At 43.0% G+C, this 21,937-nt stretch overlaps 1 protein-coding gene across 4 annotated transcripts in view; it reads right to left on the bottom strand.

The window, feature by feature from the left end:
• LOC134337222 (nuclear factor 1) overlaps positions 1-21,937 on the bottom strand; it is a 501,291-nt gene that overhangs the window by 84,489 nt on the left and 394,865 nt on the right. For 3 of the 4 annotated variants that reach the window (XM_063032051.1, XM_063032050.1, XM_063032052.1), the window contains one exon: positions 1,438-1,612. In XM_063032051.1, coding sequence (XP_062888121.1) covers positions 1,438-1,612 — 175 coding nt within the window. Of the gene's footprint in view, positions 1-1,437; positions 1,613-21,937 lie in introns of those variants that run through there. The other variant, XR_010015951.1, reaches the window with a different exon arrangement.

Consider the following 21,937-nt stretch of genomic DNA (forward strand, 5'->3'; position numbering starts at 1 on the left):
TATTCAAATTTTTGGAAGACGTTTCCTGAGCTTATATGCTGGAAGATCCATTCTGCACCACAGCCGAGAAATGATTGGTTTGAACACAGAACATTACTGCACAGTACAGGCCCTTTAATACCTAACGTTGTGCCAACCTTATATAACTTACTCTAAGATCTAACTCTTCCCTCCTACATAGTCCTCCATATGCTTATCTAAGAGCTTCTTAAATGTATCCAATAGACCTGCCTCCACCACCACCCCTGGCAGTGCATTTCACGCACTCACTACTCCCTGTGTCACACACCTACCTCTGACACCCCCCACTTATATTTTCCTCTAATCACCTTAAAATTATGACCCCCTCGTGTTAGTCATTTCCATCTTGGAAAGAAGTCTCTAACTATTCACTCGATCTATTTCTCTTATCATCTTGTACACCTCTATCAAACCACCTCTCCTCCTCCTTCGCTCCAAAGAGAAGAGCCCTAGTTTGCTCAACGTATCCTCATAAGACCTGCTCTCTAATTCAGGCAGCATCCTGGTAAATCTCCACAGTAGCCTCTCTCTAAAGCTTCCATATCCATCCTATAATGAGAGAAGCAGTATATTCCAAGTGTGGTCTAACCAGGGTTTTATACAACTATATCACCTCGCAGCTCTGGATCTCGACTAACGAAGGCCAACAGACTGCATGCCTTCTTAACCACCCTACAAACTTGTGCAGCAACCTTGAGAAAATGATGACCAGCCTCAGAAACACGAATATCTCTCTGGAGTTCCAGCTAGCAGTGAATTCTATCATTACTTTAAAACGTTAGTCAGTTTGACTTTTGCTCCTATCCAACCTTATAACCTACTCTAAGATCAATCTAACCTCTTCCCTCCCACATAGTCCTCCATTTTCCTTTCAGCCATTTCCCAGATACATCTGCCTCTACCACCACTCTGGCAGTGCATTCCACATACTCTCTGTGTAAAAAAATCTCCTCCGACGTCCCCCCTATACTTCTCCATTTTTATCGAGCTGCAGCGTTACCTTGTGGCTCTTGAACTCAATCCCACGACTGATGAAGACCAACAGACCATACATCTTCTTAACCACCCTATCAACTTGTGTGGCAACTTTGAGAGATCTATGGACGTGAACCCCAAGATCCCTCTGCTCCTCCACTCTGTCAAGAATCCCGCCATTAACCCAGATAGAAGCATGCAAAATTTTTGATGTGCATTTTTTATGTAAGAACAATGGAGACATTTTCATTCCAGAGACCTAATCAATCTCTGATAGAAGAATATAAGCATATGGGTGACAGGAGACAGTCCCAAGGCATCACAGGTACATAATACACCCTCATTACAGATGAAAATATTTGCTTCTTTGTAACTTAGTACATATCCATTGAAAGCCCCAAACCTTCTCTGAGTGTATTTAAGAACAGAGGAAATGCTTACTGGGTGAGGTTGGTGATGCTGCTGCACCTTCTGTGGTTGTTGTGGTTGTCTTGGTGTCGGGTGGCATTGCCAGGGTCACCGATCTGCCCATGGATGGAGGGGGAGGGGGTGCTAGCATCGACGTCGAAATGTAGTGGCTCGGGACTTTGCTCACCACTTGGCCGCTGCCATTCAGCTGCAGAAAAAACGTCAAACTTAATGATAACAGTCTCAGCGATTCATGATAGTTAGTGTGGATATCTAACCCAAACAGAATCACAACCAGGTTTAATATCACTGACGTATGTCCTGAAATTTGTTCTTTCGTGCCTGAGTTACAGTTCACTACCTAAAATGTGTTTAAATTACAATAAGTAACATATATTAAAATAACTAAATTACATCAATCTGGCAAAAAAAATCAAAAATAGTGAGGTAGTGTTCAAGGGTTGGCTGCTTTTTCATTTGGAAATCTGATGGCGGAGGGGAAAAAGGTGTTCCTTAAACACAGAGTGCGTGTCTTCGGGCTCCTGCACCGTCTCCTTGATGGGAATAAAGAGAAGAGAACGCGGCCTGGCTGACGGGGGGCCTAAGTGGTAGATGTGACCTTTTTAAGGCATTGCTTTTGGAAGGTGTCCTGCTGGGGAGGCTAGAGCCCGTGATGGAGCTGGCTGACGTTCACGTGGGGAATAAAGGATCTCTTTTAAATTGAATAAATATGCTACAGTTCAACGGTTCTACAAATGCACCGGGAGGTGGTATCTGTAACAACACAGTCCGTAACAAGCTCCAACACATGAAAATGGGCTGCACACCTACACCAACAGGTACAGATGAGGGATCAGGGAGGGGAAAGAGGAAAGAGAGGGGGAGAGGGAGGGGAAAGGTAGGGGGAAGGGAAAGGGGATGGGAGAGGGAGAGGAAGGGGAGAAGGAGGGGGAAGGGAAGGGGGAAGGGGAAGGGGAAGGGGAGAGGGATGGGGATGAGAGAGGGAGAGAAAGGGGAGAGGGAGGGGAAAGGGAGAGGGGGAAAGGAAGAAGGAGAGGAAGGGGAGGGGGAGGGGAAAAGGAAGGGGAGAAGGAGGGGGAAGGGTAAGAGGAAGGGGAGAGGGAAGAAGGGGGGAGGGAAAGGGAGAGGGAGAGAAGAAAGGGGAGGGGAAGGGAGAGGGGGAGGGAGGGGGGAGTGAGAGAGGAAGAGGGAGAGGGAGAGGGATACCCACGGAATGTAACAGCACAAGCTTCCTATCTCAAACCTACCTTAAACCAGGGCAATTGTTCAGGGCTCAAAAAAATGAAAAGCCATACAGAGAAAAAACAACCAATGTGAAGCAAATGTATACTTCCCGCAAGAGTCAGCTATTGTGGAGCAGTGTGGGCAGTGAACTCAAAGTTCAAAGAATATTTATTATCAAAGTATGTATATTATAGACAACCTTTAAACAATTTCCCCCGGGATCAATAAAGTATGACTATGACTATGAGCTTGAGATTCATCTTCTTGCAGGCAATCACAAAACAAAGAAACACAATAGATTCCATGAAAAAAAACACAAAGATCACCAAACATCCAATGTGTGAAAATGTGCAAACAATAAAAGTAGTAAACCCTAACACATGGGACATGAAGCACAGAGTGGTTGAGAGTGAGTCAGCAGCCACATCAGGATGACTAACTGACCTCCTGGGTTGGGCATTCAACTTGACTGGCATAATGTTGATCTTGCGGGTGAAATGAAATGTCTGCAAATCCCCAAATCTGCTACAGACAACCTGCCTGGGGGTTAGAGGCTTGTGTATGTGTGTGGGTAGTAGAGAGGGAGGAGCAGGGCTTATTTCACTGTTCTGTTTTGTTGCTTGTTGTCTTCTGTGTTGTTTTGAACATTTTGGATATGCTATGTTGATGTTAGAATGGGTGGCGCCTACCATCAGTGTGTTGGCTGTTAACACAAAGAACACATTTCCCTTTATGTTTCAATATACATGTGATAAATAATTCTGAATCTGAACTATCATATGTAGCCCATCAAGAGAATAAAATTACTTCAAGATCCTTTAAGCTTTTGTCCTTGAGAATTACTCTCCACACATACAAAATTATGTCTTATAACCAGGGAGGTCAAGGAGTTTTTTGGGTACCAGTGATGGTTGGCAGCACTGCTCTCTCCAAGCAGTGTGGCTGCATGGCCATGGAGTAACTGAAATGCTCCCACGCACATAGACTTTGTAGCTGCACAGCTGGAATTTTCTCTATATAATGTTCATATAATTTTGAAATCTATGTTAATAAAATTGTGGGATACCCTTTAATTAATTATGTGTTAATGAATCTAATTCATAAAATTTCTAAATAATAAATGCTCCACAACCTTTACTTTGAAACATTTTGGGGTTTCAATGTATTTACATTGTAAGTGTTTCAAGTTACAACACTGTTACAAATTGTAACAGTAAACACAGAATGGAAGTTGGTAGCTCATTGCTAATAAACCACCAGCCCACTGAATGCCAATGCCATGTAGTCAAGACCTTTTACTTTTCACCGTTGTGCCTGCCAGATGTTTTGACTGCCTAACATCATTCACTTGTGTTGTGAGTTGTGTCTTGTGTTTGTTTGATGTACATACTACAAGAAAAACATTTAAAATGCCATGCAGTTCTCGGGCCGTGTAAACATTTCCTGTTCAGAGCAAGGGTTGGTCTGCGCAGCTGTAAAAAAAAATTAGAGGGAATGTTGGTTAGCAAACTACTGTCGTGCCAGAAGACTACAAATTTCAGGTCATGTTATAGTGAGAGGGTCTTCCCAGATTATGGACGTGCACTAAATTACTCACAATAGGATTTTTTTAAATTAATTTACTTTTTCAGATGTGCAGAGAGTACTGAAGAATCAGCCATCTTGGTGGATCTGGAGTCTGATTGGCAAAGGACAGCAGATTGCCTCCTTTGTGGGACATTAGTGAATCAGGGGGATTTTACAACAACTTAAGTCATTCTGCGGTTGCATTACTGGTGAGTAATTTTTATTTTTTATTACAGCACAGTAACAGGCTCTTCTGCCCCAATGAGCTTACGCCACCCAATTACACCCATGCAACCAAATAACCTACTAACCAGTACATCTTTGGGATGTGGGGGGAAACCGAATTGACCAAAGGTCACGGGGAGAATGGACAAACACCTTACAGACAGTGGCGGTCACGGGGAGAACGTACAAACTCCTGACAGACAATAGTGGGAATTCAGCCTGGTCACTGGTGCTGTAAAAGCATTGAGAAACAGAATCAGAATCAGGTTTAATACAGAGGCATCGGCTTTTGAAGATGTCCTTGATGCTGGAGAATCTAGTGCCCATGATGGAGCTGGCAGAGTTAACAACCTTCTGCAGCTTTTTCCGATCCTGTGGCCCCCTTCCCCCGTACCAGACGGTGATGCAACCAGTTAGAATGCTCTCCATGGCACGTTTGTCAAAATTTGCGAGTGTCTTTGGAGTCGAAGTGACAGGGCCTGGGTCTGAGACCACGGGCTGACCCGAAGTTTGCCAATTTAAATGCCGGGCCAGATTGAAAAGGTCAGGTTGCTGGGGCTGGAGGGGAGTGACGGGCCGGTGTTCAGCTCATTGCTCGACGAGAGAGTTACTCGTCTCTGCACAGAACTGAGACTGTGGCCTGCAACTAACAGGCTTCTGGTTCGGCTGCAGTAATAACTGGCTTTGTGGCTGTGGGCTCACTTTCGTGAACTTCAGTTCTGGATGCTAGTTGCTCATTTTTATTGTTTGCATGGATTTGCTTTTTTTCTGCACATCCATCTTGTACTTATTTCATGGATTCTATTGGATTTCTTTGTCTCGTGGCTTCCTGGAAGGAAATGGATCTCAAGGTTGTATAAAGTGTACATACTTTGACAATAAATGTACTTTGAACTTTGACATACTTTCTTTAAACTCCTTATGAAATATAGCCACTGATGCGCCTTCTTTGTAACTGCATCAATATGCTGTTGGGCCCAGGTACGCTAACTGTTACGCTACTGTGCTGCCCCATTTATTCTAGGTTTCAAAATGCGATGCACCCTCATCACGAGACAGCTTCTGTACTCTCGGGGGCTTTAGTTTTCGTAGCAGCACTGCTTCCCAGTCTGCGTAGTTGAAGCATCTGTGTTGCTTCATGTAATCTTCTCCATTCTTCATATTCCCTAATCGTCTTGTCCGGTCAACAACTACAATACTTTTTAATGAATTCTAGATTTCTGCCTTTAAAATATGCAGCTTCAACATAAATCTCTTGATTTCCCCCCTGCCCCCCGACGTTAAACTCTGCGTGCACAAAATCCGGTTTCTGTCAGTTTAATTTCGTAAAGAAAATGGCAACGCTTCCCCGATACTACAAGCACAAAGTCCAGGACAGTGCTTTTTGATTAAAAGTGTTGCTTTTTGGCTGTATTTTATTGCCTCCTCTAATCCCGATCATGCATTGACAAATGAAAGGATTGATAGATTCTTGCAGAGAGCACTGAGAGGAAACTAAATATTGTGGAGTCAAATTCAGGCCAAATTTGTTGCACTCACAGAAGGTCATCAGTAGGGTGGAAGGAATTTCCATCAATCCACTGGTTTTAAACACCAGAGATTCTGCAGATGCTGGAAATCCAGAGCAACACTGTCAAAATGCTGGAGGAACTCAGCAGGTCAGGCAGTATCTATGGAGGGGAATAAATAGTCAATGTTTCAGGCCGAGATTCTCCACCAGTCCTGATTATAAGTGGTCAGATCCTTTATCAATCATGAGGAATGATGAAATACGCTATTTGTGTCAAGCGACACCAGTGGGGATTGTGCTGGCCAGCCTGCAAGTGTCGCCATGCTCTCAGTGCCAATACAGCATGCCCACAGTTCACCAAGCTAATCCATACATCCTTGGAAAGTGGGAGGAAACCAGAGCACTCAGAGGAAACCCGGAGGGACACAAGGAGAACGTACAAACTCCTTACAGACAACGGCAGGAATTGAACCCGGGATGCTAGCTCTGTAAAACGTTGCACTAAACACTATACTAGCTCCGGAATAATGATGAAAAACCAGGAGATGCTATGCCCAGCACATCCAACTGACTCAGTAGCCTGCACTATTAATGACTGATGTTAAAACAGTTACTTTCCCCAAGCAGTAAGGTTAACACCTCCACCCACTCACCCATCCAGACTATGTCAGTCACCTTATGTACAGACACTCCTGTGCCTAGTGTCACTTTATTCAAAAAAAAACTTCAAAAAAAGTCAGTCAATCTATGTATACCAGTTATATTACATGTTTATATCTATTGTGTCTTTTGAATTATTATTATTGTGTTCTTTATCTCATTGTGTCTTCTTGTGCTGCATCAGATCTGGAGTAACAATTATTTCATTCTCCTTTACACTTGTGTGCAGGAAGTGACATTAAACAATGTTGAATCGTCAATCTATTGATGTTAATGGCTGACATCATTGATCTGAAAGTTGCTGGTGAGCAACGCCGTCCTGTAACAAAGGCCAGAAATGTGGAACGTTTTGGAGGCTGTGACACGATGTGGCCTGTCACAAAGTTGCCCCAGGGATGCTCGGCTTTCCTTGCTGAGCGATCACACTGACATCAGATTTAACATCTCCTTATTGATACACAATTGCTACAAGTTTCAAACTCAAAAGAAGCAATGCTCATGCCGCAGGCTGGTCGGTTGCAGCCGCCTGGGGGAGAGGTGCCAGACGCACTGGGGGGAGGGGGAGCAGAGGCGCAGTTGGCACACTGGGGTCCATGTTGGCATGGGTCACAGTTGGCACACTGGGGTCCGTGTTGGGATGGGGGCTGGTCCCTCCTCTCAGAAGACAAGTTGGATTGGGTTCGTCTGTGGCTGCACTAGTGCGTGATGATCAGACTGCATGGGCTTGTTCTTACTGACAATATCTCATGGACCATTGATGTACAGGACATAGAACTCAGGCACTTGGGCTGTATTATATTTTTTGTGTAACTGTTTACTGCTATGATAATTCTATGTGCTATATGTGCCTTGTGCTGTGTGTGACTGTTGGTACTGCATTTTGCTCCTTGGCCACAGAGGAATGCTGCTTTGTTTGGCTGCATTCAAGGATTTTCATGAATGGTTGAATGACAATTAAACTTAAACTCGAACTATTAAAGTCCTGATATTCCCCAGTGTTAAAAGCTGTCACTTAGACAAGACCATAAAGGATTATCATTACTATACGCTAGCCAGTCTGCAGTAATATCACACTACATGGACAGTAGGTAGAATACTACAGCACAGTATAGGCCATTTGGCCCACAATTTTGTGCCAACTCTTTAACCCACTCTAAGATCAGACTAATCCTTCCCTCCTACATAGCTCACTGTTTTTCTATTATCTATGTACATATCTAAGAGATTCTTAAATGCCCCTAATGTCTCTACGACCACCCCAGCAGGACGTTCCAAACTCTGTGGAAAAGATTACTATCTCTCACATCTCCCCCATTCTCCTCTCTAATCACCTTGAAATGATGCCCCTGGTATTAACCATTTCCATCCTGGGAATAAGTCTCTAGCTGTCTGCTCGATCTGTGCTTCTTAACATCTTGTACATCTCCATCAAATTGCCTCTCATTCTCCATTGCTCCAAAGAGACAAGCCCTAGCTTGCTCAGCGTATCCTCATAAAACACGCTGTAATGTGCTGGGGGCAGCCCAAAAGTGTTGCCATGCTTCCAGAGCCAACATAGCAAGCCCACAGCTTACTAACTCTGCCCCAGGCATCTTGGGACTGTGGGAGGAAGCTGGAGTACCTGGAGGAAACCCACACGGTCACGGGGAGAATGTACAAAGTCCTTACAGACAGCAATGGGGACTGAACCCTGAACGGTCATCACTGGCGTTACGCTAACCGCTAGGCGACCGGGCCACGGTGAATGAAGACAGCAATCAGCATGTCACTAACTTGACTGCATTCAGCTGACTCCACAACTTTATCCTCATGTTTAATTTTTCCATTTCGAATGAATTCGATGCCATTCATATTTCAATCCCACTGAGGGAAAAATCCTTCAACAATATTTTCAAAACTTTTCAGTCTGTGGTTATCCCAAGAAGTTGGGGGCATGCAGGGAAGTTGTTAAGTCTCTCACAACTGAATAAATAACCAAATTAGAGAGTAGAGAGCTGAAATATGTACTGAGAAGCATATTCTACAGTTGTGGTGTAACCAGCAGATAAACCTTTTGCCCTTTCAATAGATTGTTGTGCAAACATGGTTTTTACACAGAAATTAATCTTTCAGTGTCTCTCTGGTGTGAATCTGCACAGATGAGTTAACTGTACACTCTGTCAAGGGAATGAAATGTGGAATGGCTCATGGATAACTTCACTCAACACTCAACTGATTACTGAACACAACAGTGCACAACATAGGTATGCTGATTGTTAATTCAAACACGCATTTCACTGTAATTTTCGAATATGTGTGATACATGAATCAATCTGAATCTGAATCTCATTGACATCCTCTAGGCTGCAAGCCAATTCCAAGGAGGAATTCACACAGAACTGAGTCCCAAAGTTCAAAGTAAATTTATTACCCAAGTACATATATGTCATTGTATGCAACCCTGAGATAAATTTTCTTGCAGGCATTCACAGCAGAACAAAGAAATACAATAGAATCAATGAAAAGCCACACACAAAGAAAATAACTGAGAAACAACCAAATGCAAAAGAGGACAAACTGTGCAAATAAAAAAATCAAGGAATAATAACTAAAAAGTATTACTACAGGGCCCTTAGCATTGTCAATGATCTCTCCCATCTGTCCCACAATCTCTTTGACCCCCTACCATCAGGCAGAAGGTACCATAGCATTAGGGCAAGGATTGTTAGGAATGGAAACAGCTTCCAACACTATGTATTTGCCTCCACCACTAACCCTGGCAATGTGCTCCGCACACTTACTTCACTCTGTATTATTAAAAAAAAACGACCTCCAACATCCCTCCAATCACCTTGAAAACATATCCTCTCGTATTTGCCATTGCCATCCTGGGAAAAAGTCTCTGGCTGTCCATTCTATCAACGCCTCTTACCATCTTGTACACCTCTGTCAAATCACCTACTCCAAAGAGAAAGGCCTTAGCTCACTCATCCTATCCTTATAAAATGTGCTCTCTAATCCAGGCAACATTTTTGTGAACCTCCTCTGCAACCTCTCTAAAATTGCCACATTTTTCCCATAAATCCATCCTGATGATGAAAGTACACTTCTACCAACCTAGGACCAGTTTTATATGGGACTTGACCAGCTTAACTCTACTCCTCTTAAATATCATCCTCTTCCTCTTGCTGGTCTTATTGAAGAATCATGGATCGAGGATCCACTTTCCTTGTCATATACATTTACACGTTTAGGAATTTGTTGTGGTGTGTTGGTGTGACATGTAACAAAAACAACATTAAATAATGATAAAGAATAAAGAATCACATAAAAAATAAAATTAGAGGATAAAGGTTGGATATGGAATAAAATGTGCATTAATACATAAATACCAGCATGTATTTACAATATAAACAGCACTATAAAAAGCGGTTTAAAGTGTTTTAATTACTGTTGTCTTCCTGTCTCCTTGAACCAGTCTGCCATTCTCCTCCACAGAGATATTCAAACCATCCCATAGGGTACCAACAATCATTCCATGATCACAGTCACTTAGATAACATCTCTTCCCCATACTGATATTTGGTCTGAACAACATCTGAGCCTCCTGACCATGTCTGCGTGCTTTTATGCATTGAGTTGGTGCCAAATGATTGCCTGATTAGATATTTGCACTAACAAGCAGGTGTACAAGTTGCCACTGAGTGTATATGTCACAGAAAAAATGCATTTGGTGTGCATTTTCCATCAAAAATGATTTAGGCTTAGTACAAAGTTACTGTCCAATTACTGGTTCGAGATTCAAGATTCAAGGTTATTTAATGTCATTTTCTGTACACAAGTGTAAGGGAGGACAAAATAATTGTTACTCTAGATCTGATGCTGCATTAGAAAAACACAACAAGGTAAAGAACACAATAATAAAAAAACACAATACATATAAATACATAAGATAGCTTATACACACAGATTGATTTTATATCTATAAAGTGCCGCTGGGCACAGGAGTGTCTGTACATAAGGTGACTGACAGGAAATGATAAAGTAGTGGTGGTTGGGGTGTGGAGGGGTGGGTCAGTGGGTGGAGGTGTTGATCAGCCTTCCTGCTTGGGGAAAGTAACTGTTTTTGAGTTTGGCGGTCCTGGTGTAGATGCTACGTAGCCTCCTCCCCGATGGGAGTAGGACAAACAGTCCATGAGCAGGGTGGGTGGGATCCTTCATGATGTTACTGACCTCTTTCTGTTTCTATGTCCTTGATAGAAACTAGGCTGATGATACGTTGGGTAGTAAAGTCATTGTCACCGTCATAATGCAAACTGGTCTGTACGTAAGTTAAGGAAACCTGCAATGCAGTCACAAAGCAATTGTTTCTAAATATCCTACACAAATAAGTCAAAGCAATCTAGTGGAACCTTGAAGACACAGGGGACCACAGATGCTGGAATGTGGAGCAACAAACAGTCTGCTGGAGGAACTCAGTGAATTGAGCGAACATACTTTTCCCAAAATAAGGTTAAAAAGAGTGTGCAATATTCCAGGCGTTTTCTAAACAAAGTCTGTTACAGTTAGATTAATAGAATCATTGAACACTACAGCAAAGGAACAGTCCCTTCAGCCCATCTATGCCATACTGAACTATTAATCAGTCTCATCCCATCAACCTGCACCTAGACCATAGCCCTCCATACCCTTCCTACCCATGTACCTATCCAAACTTCTCTTAAATGTTGTAATCGAACCCGTATCCACCACTTCCACTGACAACTTGTTCCACAAACTCACCACCATCTGAGTGAAGAGGATAGCCCTCATGCTCCCTTTAAACATTTCACCTTTCACCACTAACTCATGACCTCTAGTTCTAGTCTCACAACCTCAGGGGAAAAAGCCTGCTTGCATTTACCTTATCAATACCCTCAGAAACTCCCCTCATTCTCCAATGCAGCCATTGTTTCTGTACCTTCCCTACTTGCCCTGCAAACTGCATTTTTTAAAAGCTCCCTCTGGAAAGCCCTATAGGGCTATTAAAACATAAATCTCACGCCATAGTCTCTGTCTGTCCTCCCTGTGGAATGCATGGGTTTTCCCCAGGTGTTCTGGTTTCCTCCCACAGTCTAAAGACATACTGGGTAGATTAATTGATCATTGTAAATTCTCCCTTGATTAGGTAAGGTTTTATAAGTAACAGAGACTCTGCAGATGCTGGAAATCCAAAGCAACACACACAAACGCTGGAGGAACTCAGCAGGTCAGGCAGCAACTATGGAAATGAATGACCATGTTGCAAAGGAAGGGGGAAGACGCCAGAATTAAAAAGTGGGGAGAGGGGAAAGAGGATAGCTAGGTGATAGGTGAAGCCAGGTGGGGGGGTAAAGTAAAGGGTTGGAGAGGAAGGAATCTAATAGAAGGGGCCCAGAGGGAGAATTTTTTTTACTGGAAGGAGAAATCAATATTCATGCCATCAGGTTGGAGGCTAGACAGACGGAATATAAGGTGTTGCTCCTCCACACTGAGAGTAGTCTTCTCTTGGCATAAGAGGAGGCTGTGGACTGACATGTCAGAATGAGAATTAAAATATTTGGCAGCTGGGAAGTTCTGCTTTTGGTGGCTGGAGCGGAGGTTAGCATTAATCGGATTTGTTTGGGGCCACGTGGTTCGAAGAATTGGAAAGGCCTGCTCCATGCTGTATTGCCAAAATAAAATAATCAAAAATGCTTAGATTGCTGAGCCTCTGCCAATGGTCTCTGCATCATCAATGGGGACAGGGGAGGTTCCAGAGGATTGGAGGGTTGCAGACGTTGTTTCCTTATTCAAGAAAGGGAGTAGAGATAGCCCAGGAAATTACAGACCAGTGAGTCTTACTTCAGTGGTTAGTAAGTTGATGGAGAAGATCCTGAGAGGCAGGATTAATGAACATTTGGAGAAGTATAATATGATTAGGAATAGTCAGCATGGCTTTGTCAAAGGCTGGTTGTGCCTTACGAGCCTGATTAAGTTTTTTAAGGATGTGACTAAACACATTGATGAATGTAGAGCAGTAGATGCAGTGTATATGGATTTCAGCAAGGCATTTGATAAGGTACCCCATGCAAGGCTTATTGAGAAAGTAAGGAGGCATGGGATCCAAGGGATATTGCTTTGTGGATCCAGAACTGGCTTGCCCACAGAAGGCAAAGAGTGGTTGTAGACGGGTCATGTTCTGCATGCAGGTTGGTGACCACGGTTGTGTCTCAGAAATCTGTTCTGAGACCCCTACTCTTTGTGATTTTTTTTAAATGACCTGGAAGTGGAGGGATGGGTGAGTAAATTTGCTGATGACACAAAGGTTGGGGGTGTTGTTGATAGTGTGGAAGGCTGTCAGAGGTTACAGCGGGACATTGATAGGATGCAAAACTGGGCTGAGAAGTGGCAGATGGAGTTCAACCCAGATAAGTGTGAGGTGGTTCATTTTGGTAGGTCAAATATGATGGCAGAATATAGTATTAATGGCAAGACTTTTGGTAGTGTGGAGGATCAGAGGGATCTTGGGGTCCGTGTCCATAAGTCACTCAAAGCAGCTGTGCAGATTGACTGTGTGGCTAAGAAGGCATAGGGTGCATTGGCCTTCATCAACTGAGGGACTGAGTTCAAGAGCCGAGAGGTAATGTTACAGCTGTGACCCTGGTCAGACCCCACTTGGAGTACTGTGCTCAGTTCTGGTCACCTCACTACAGGAAGGATGTGGAAACCGTAGAAAGGGTGCAGAGGAGATTTACAAGGATGTTGCCTGGTTTGGGGAGCATGCCTTACGAGAATAGTTCAGTGAACTTGGCCTTTTCTCCTTGGAGCGATGGAGGATGAGAGATGACCTGATAGAGATGTATAAGATGATGAGATGCATTGATCGTGTGGATGGTCAGAGGCTGAAATGGCTAGCAAGAGAGGGCACAGTTTTAAGGCGCTTGGAAATAGGTACAGAGGGGATGTCAGTGGTAAGTTTTTCATGCAGAGAATGGTGAGTGCGTGGAATGCACTGCTGGTGACTATGGTGGAGAAGGATGCAATAGGGTCTTTTAAGAGACTCCTGGATAGATTCATGGAGCTTAGAAAAATAGAGGGCTATGGCTAACCCTAGGTAATTTCTGAAGTAAGTTCATGTTTGGCACATCATTGTGGGCCGAAGGGCCTGTATTGTGCTGTAGTTTTTCTATGTTTCTATGCTTCTAAAATAAATAATCCTAAAAGCTGTTTGACCCACAAAGTTCCTACAGTAGTATTTATGTGTGGGGTAGTGAGGTGTGGGAGAGGGGGAAAGGAATGGTGACTGTTTAGGGTTGAAAACCTGTAGGATTGAGAGTGGGGAGGGGAGATGGGGAGTGGAGAGATGGAGACTGCTTGGTGATAGGCGGTGTATGGGAGTGCTCTGGAGTTTTGTGATATAGCAGATATTAACTCAAACAAGAACGCTACTGTCTGCGAAGCACAAACTAAGAGATATAGGTTGACAAAGGGTGACCATGAGCCATTTGCATATACATCAGCCAATCAATCCAGGGTTTAAGTAATTTGCACCATTTTAATAAGTTCAAGAAAGCTTGAAATTAGTTTTGTCCCAACAAAGGAATTTGAACTTTCAGAGGTGTCCCCGACTGTACATTTGCAGTTCAAATTTCAAAGTAAATTTTATTATCAAAGTACATAGATGTCACCATATACAACCCTGAGATTCATTTTCTTGTGGGCATACTCAATAAATCTATAGAATAGTAACTGCAACAGAATCTCTGAAAGACCACCCAACTAGGGCGTTCAACCAGAGCGCAGAGGACAACAAAGTGTGTAAATGTAAATATAAATAAATAGCAATAAATGATGAGAAAATAGGATGAAGAGTCCTTGAAAGTGAGTCCACAGGTTGTGGGAACATTTCAATGATGGGGTAAGTGAAGTTAAGTGGAGTTATCCCCTTTTGTTCAAGAGCCTGTAGAAGCTGTTCTTGAATCTGGTGGTGTGAGTCCTGGGGCTCTTGTACCTTCTACCTGATGCCAGCAGTGAGAAGAGAACATGACCTGGGTGGTGGGAATCCCTGACGATAGATACTGGTTTCTGGCGACAGTGTTTCATGTAGATATGCTCAATGGTTGGGAGGGCTTTACCCGTGATGGACTGGGCACCGTCAACCCAAAGTATTGAAGTAAACAATGTCACTGTAACTATTCAAATTGTGCTGAATCACTGGCTGTTACCTTTGATCTTAAGGGTATAAAAATGTGTTTGTTGTGATGAATAAAGACTTCTATATTAACAACTTCTCCAGTTTCTCCACCGACTTAGCTGCAGTCACAACAGGAGGTCCTGAGGAGTGGGGCTAAAGACTGGGGGTGGGGGGGGAGGTAAATGTGCACTGGATTGCTAACCAGAGAAATGCTGATGTACTGACACACTAGGAGAAGGGGGAGGATATTGATTACTACAAGGAAATTTCATTAACCACACTAGGGTTAATTTTCACCCATTAATTAATTGGTTAATGATTCACCACCATATCGCTATGCACCATGGATGCCATGGTAGTGTGGAAGTTAGCACAACACTATTACAGCTCAGGGCATCGGCATTTGGAGTTCAATTCTGGCATCCTCTGTAATGAGTTTGTACATTCCGTCTCGAGGAATGTGTGGCTTTCCTCTGGGTGTCACAGTTTCCTCCCACAGTCTAAAGACATGCCAGTTAGCAAGTTAATTGGTCTATTGTAAATTGTTCCGTGATTAGGCTAGGGTTAAAATTGGGGGTTGCTGGTGGCACAGATCGAAGGGCTGGATGGTCCCTGAAGGTGGAAACTCATGTGGATAGGGTGGTGAAGAAAGCTTTTGGCTTGCTGGCCTTTATAAATCAGAGCATTGAGTATAGGAGTTGGGATGTAATGTTGAAATCGTACAAGGCATTGGTGAGGCCAAATTTGGAGTATTGTGTACAGTTCTGGTCACTGACTTATAGGAAAGATGTCCACAAAATAGAGAGAGTACAGAGAAGATTTATTAGAATGTTACTGGGTTTAATCACATAAGTTACAGAGAAAGGTTAAAAAGTTGGGTCTTTATTCTTTGGAGCGTAGAAGGTTGAGGGGGAACTTGATAGAGGTATTTAAAATTATGAAGGGGATTGATAGAGTTGACGTGGATAGGCTTTTTCCATTGAGAGTGGGGGAGATTCAAACAAGAGGACATGAGTTGAGAGTTAAAGGGCAAAAGTTTAGGGGTAACATGAGGGGGAACTTCTTTACTCAGAGAGTGGTAGCTGTGTGGAACGAGCTTCCAGCAGAAGTGGTTGAGGCAGGTTCGATGTTGTCATTTAAAGTTAAATTGGATAGCTATACGGACAGGAAAGGAATGGAGGGTTATGGGCTGAGTGCAGGTCAGTGGGACTAGGTGAGAGTAAGAGTTCGGCATGGACTAGAAGGGCCGAGATGGCCTGTTTCCGTGCTGTAATTGTTATATGGTTATATATGGGTCTATTCTATGCTGTATCTCTAATTAAAAAATAAACAGATGTAGTTCTCACCACACCAGGTTTTGTACTCTACAGGTACAAAGTTATATAACTCAGAGTCTGGTTTATTATCACTGACCTATGTTGTGAAATTTGTTGCTTTGTGGCAGCAGAACAGTGCAATACATAAATATATTGTAAATTAAAATTAAAAAGATATTAAACTTTTAAACAAGTGTTGCAAAAAGTGAGCAAAAATAGTGAGGTAGAGTGGGTTCATTGTCTATTCATAAATCTGATGATGGAGGAGAAGAAGCTGTTCCTAAAATGTCATGGGTGATCAAGATGGACATTAAACTTACTAGACTCTGCTGTGTAAGACTAGGAGATTTCAATATCCAGAAAATAACTGCATCTTTCCCTGCTAGTCTTCCCCCAAACCCTCAGCCTGTGCTTCTTGCTGACATGTCAGGCTTGAGGGGAGCTGTAAATGAGCAATACAAGGAAACCCCACACCCGATTCGGCCGCCTGTCTCCATTACGGAAACCTGAACACAGGGTTAAAGCACAGAAACACAGACAGATTGCTGCAGGAATTCAGTAAGTCAGGCAGTGTCTATGGAGAGGAATGTCAATGTTCCTCCTCACAGATGCTGCCTGACCTGTTGAGTTCCTCCAGCACTTTGTACGTGTTACTCTGAATTTCTTGTGCTGATCATAGGGTTAAGGCAATTGGTAGCTAAATGACGCGCCACTCAGGGGTGTTAACTTTGTGATATCCCTCAAAGTTCAAAGTAAATTTACTATTAAAAAACATATACGTCACCATATACAACCCTGAGATTCATTTTCTTGTGGGCATTCACAGTAAATAGAAAGAAACACAACAGAATCAGTGAAAAGCGCAACACAACAGAGCTGTACAAATAACCCATCTGCAAAAGACAACAAACCCTGCAAAAGACAAAAAAAAAGCAAGAAATAATAATAAATAAATAATCAATAAACATCGAGAACACAAGTTGTAGAGTCCTTAAAAGTAAGTCCATAGGTTGTGGAATCAGTTCAGTGAATAAGAAAATAAACAGCACAAGTGTATTCAAACATACTTAAGAGTTAGCAAATTTAAACGTACTAAGCCAAGTTTTCTTAAATGTTTTTAAAGATAAGTGCTGAACAAAAAAAAAATCAATCCCCCAACTTACTCCTGACCATAACCAGATGTAAAACTGACTGAAGACAAAGCAATGAATACCTAACCATACTCTTCACGTCTATGAGCCCCACCCCACGTGAGAAATTGCCCATAATAAACGCACAACACAAAATACAACACACAGAGACAAAAAACAGAAACATGGCTCCTATAGAGTGATTGAAGTTATCTTCTTTAATTAAGCATGAGGAGAATGCGGGGGCTGGTGAGGTCTGATGCACAGATCAGTACATCCATTGTTCTAATGGAATTCCACCACTATCAAGGGTCTCATTGCATAATGACACATGGGAAAGTGACCAGCAATGTAATCACTGACTGTGGTCAAAGTAAAAGTGCAGACGAAATTAACACATATAATCAGTGTTTCTCTCTGTCCCTCGCGGTGCATCGCTTGCTGTTTCTTTAGCATTTGTCCGCTTTTTCTTGAGGCTGCCTTGCTGGTTCAACACTCAACCCACCATGGATGGAATGCGTGCAAGGAACCGGCCGGATTCGAACCCGTGACCACTGGCCTTGACATCTGGTGCGGATGCCACTACACTGCCAGCCTGCTAATTGTTTATGATGCGCCCCATCAATTACCCACTCACCCCGGACATTCCCTCTTCTCACCACCCCTGCTCCCATCAGGCAGGAGATACAAAAGCCTGAAAGAACATGCAAAACCATAAGGCAGTAAGATCCAGGAGCAGAATTATGACTGATCCAATTTTCCTCTCAGCTCCAATCTCCTGCCTTCTCCCCATATCCCTCCATGCCCTGACCAATCAAGACTCTATCCACCTTTGCCTTAAATATGCATAAAGACTCTACAGCTGCCTGAATCAAAGAATTCCACAGACTCACCACACTCCAACTAAAGAAATTCCTCCTCATCTCTGTTCTAAAAGGACACCCTTTATTCTGAGGCTGTGTCCTCTGGTCTTAGACATTGCCACCATAGGAAACATCCTCTCTACATCCACTCTATCAAGGTTTTTCACCATTCTATAGGTTTCAATGAGGTCACCCCTCATTCTTCTAAATTCTAGTGAATACAGGCCCAGAGCATCAAATGCTCTTCATATGTCAAGCCATTCAATCCTGGAATCATTTTTGTGAACCTCATTTGAACCCTCTCAAGTTTCAGCACATCCTTTCAAAAATAAGGGGGCCAAAACTTCTCATAATACTCCAAATGAGGCCTCACCAATGCTTTATAAAGTCTCAACATTACATCCTTGCTTTGATTTTCTAGTCCTCTTGAAATGAATGCTAAGATAGCATTTGCCTTCCCTCCCACAGACTCAAACTGCGAATTTACCTTTAGAGAATCCTGCACAAGGACTCCCAAGTCCCGTTGAGCCTCAGTTTTTGTATCTATTCTCCATTTAGAAAATAATCAACCCTTCATTTCTTCTACCAAGGTGCATGACCATACACTTCCCAACACTGTATTCCATCTGCCATTTCTTTGCCCATTCTCTTAATTTGTCAAAGACCTTCTGTAGTCTCTCTACTTCCTCAAAGCTGCCTGCCCCTCCACCTATCTTCATATCATCTGCAAACTTTGCAACAAAGCCATCAATTCCATCATCTAAATCATTGACACAGAACGTAAGAGGAATCTGTCCCAACACAGACCCCTGTGAAACATCACTAGTGACCGGCAGCTAGCCAGAAAAGGCTCCCTTTATTCCCACTCTTTGCCTCCTGCCAATCAGTCACTGCTTTATCCATCTTAGAATCTGTCTTGTGATACCATGGGCTCGTAGCTTCCAGCCCCATGTGCGGCACTTTCTAAAAGGTCTTCTGAAAATCCAAGTACATAACATCAATCAATTCTCCTTTTCCTATCCTACTTGTTATTTCTTCAAAGAGTTCCAACAGATTTGACAGGCACAATTTTCCCTTGAGGAAACCATGCTGATTATGGCCTATTTTATCATGTGCCTCCAAGTACCTTGAGACCACAGCTTTAGTAATCGACTCCCAACATTTTCCCAACCAATGAGGTTGGACTAACTGGCCTATAGTTTCCTTTCTTCTGCCTCTCTCCTTTCCTGATGATTGGAGTGACATTCGCAATCTTCCAGCCTTACGGAACCATTCTAGAATCGAGTGATTCTTGGAAGATCATTACTGATGCCACCACAATCTCTTCAGCCACTTCTCTGGTTGTTAATGCAAATGGCGCCTTTCACCGTGTATTTCAACGTACACATGATAAGTAAATGAATCTGAGTCTGAAGGCTGAGACACATCCACGCTATTAAATGATAGGACAATGGGGGGGGGGGTGATCACCACAAAGAGCAGACTGAAATGCCTTTGAAGTGACCCAGTAGTGCAGTGCAGCTTCCATTAGTCCAAAGAAATCGGGGGCAGAGGGGACAGAAAATTAATCTCCCACAGAGATTAAAAAGTATAACAACTTTTCTGAAGTTTCATTAAAGATTTGACCTGAAATAAAATGCATCCCAAAAGCCTTACGGCAGGAACCAAGTCTCAAATTTAATTTTTATTTGTTTAGAGATACAACATGGTACGGACCTTTCGGCCCAAAAAACCCAGCAACCCATCTATTTAACACGAGTCTATCCACAGGACAACTAACCAGTATGCCTTTGGACTGTGGGAGGAAACCAGAGCACCCGGACAAAATCCACACAGCTATGGGGAGAATGTACAAACTCCTTACAGGTGGTGTCGGAATTGAACTCCAAACTTCAGAACGCCCGAGCTGTAATAGCGTTGCAATAACTGCTGTGTTATCGTGGTGCCCTAATGCTTTAACTTTGATCTTAATTTCTAAGATTTCCACTTATTCAGCTAAATGTTCAGATACAGCACATTACAGAAAATTTTCTGGATTTTAGTGTGTTTTTTGTACAAAGACTTGTTCCTTCAGTCACTGGTCAGATATCCTGACTGAACACATTCTCACACAACATCGAAGACGTGGACACGTCTTTTGAATAAAGGCTGCTGGGAGATGAAAACCGTTCACAGTGGGTGAACGATTCAACCTGTGAATTCAACACAGAAGTACTTTCAGTAAAAAATGAACATTCCGCTTAGTCCGCTAAAGGAGAGCGTTGAGCATCAGCTAGAGTGGCTGAGAGCAGTTTGCGTTAAATCCTTTAGATTTGATCGCAGTGCTCATAGCTCAGTCTTGGAGTTACTCAAGCCAAACTCTGCTCGGACTTCCACCTCCCAGTGCAGAACATTACACCCTGAATCAAATACGTATTTTGCAAAGTGTAACTGATAGAACACAGAGCAGTACAGCACAGGAACAGGCTGTTCAGCCCACAATGTTGTGCTGAACCAAGTAAGCCTATTACAGCTCCAGCGTTCTGGAGTTTGGAGTTCAATTCCGTCGCCATCTCTAAGGAGTTTGTACATTCTCCCCATAAACAAGAGAAAATCTGCAGATGCTGGAAATCTAAGCGACACACACAAAATGCTGGAAGAATTCAGCAGGCCAGGTAGCACCTACGGAAAAAAAGTACAGCCGATGTTTTGGGCCGAGATCCTTCGGCACGATTCGGATTTTGTCCGAGTGCTTTGGTTTCTTCCCACAGTCCAAAGGTGTACTGGTTGGTAGGTTAATTGGTAAACTAATCCCCTCGGCCTACACAGTGTCCATATCCCTCCATTTTTCTCACATTCATCAGCCTATCTGAATGCCTCTTAAAATTCCGTAATGAATCTGCCTCTCCCACCCCCTCAGGCAGCACATCCGAGTGCAGTCTGACCAATGCCTTATAAGCCTCAGCATTACTTCCTTCTTTTTATATTCTAGTCCTCTCCAAATGGATGCTAACACTGCATTTGCCTTTCCTACTGCCGACATTATCCCTGTCACCACTCCCTTTCTGAAGCAAGGACAGAAAGTTGCTATTTTTATACAGAAACACAAGAGATTCTGCAGATGCTGGAAATCCAAAGCAACACACACAAAATGCCCAGCAAGTCAGGCAGCATCTATGAATAGAATCAATTTACCACATGATCAATATCCATTTCTGATAAGTCAATTCCAGATAAAAATTCGTTTTTGAAGAAGGATCATCAGATAAGGATGTTGATCACACAGGGAGTGGTGAATCTGTGGAATTCTCTGCCACAGGAAACAGTTGAGGCCAGTTCATTGGCTATATCTAAGCGGGAGTTAGATATGGTCCTTGTGGCCAAAGGGATCAGGGGGTATGGAGGGAAGGCAGGTACAGAGTTCTGAGTTGGATGATCAGCCATGATCATACTGAATGGCGGTGCAGGCTTGAAGGGCCGAATGGCCTACTCCTGCACCTATTTTCTATGTTTCTATCATTTGGTAAATTGTTTATGTTTGAATTCCTCACTTGCAAAATCAATCACCATTCGCAATAGAGGGGTTAAAAATCAACAGAAACTACAAGCTGACAACCAACGCCAATTTGAAGTTAATAAAGTTAGTTGCTGGGTGTGTTTCACATCCTTCCGTTATTCCTATCTCATCTCTCTCCAGCACTCCTTATTATGTAAAGGGAAGCTATTTTCTTCTGTTTGAAGACACACACTGCTGCAGCAACCCTTGCCTATCTGGTCTGTAGGAAGCAGGGCTGGCTGCAGCTCTCTCTCTGGAAAGGACTGGGTACACTACAACTGGCCCAGGCTATCCTGGCGATCGTCTTTAA

The sequence above is a fragment of the Mobula hypostoma genome, chromosome 24, assembly GCF_963921235.1.
Source record: "Mobula hypostoma chromosome 24, sMobHyp1.1, whole genome shotgun sequence".
Classification (NCBI taxonomy): domain Eukaryota; kingdom Metazoa; phylum Chordata; class Chondrichthyes; order Myliobatiformes; family Myliobatidae; genus Mobula; species Mobula hypostoma.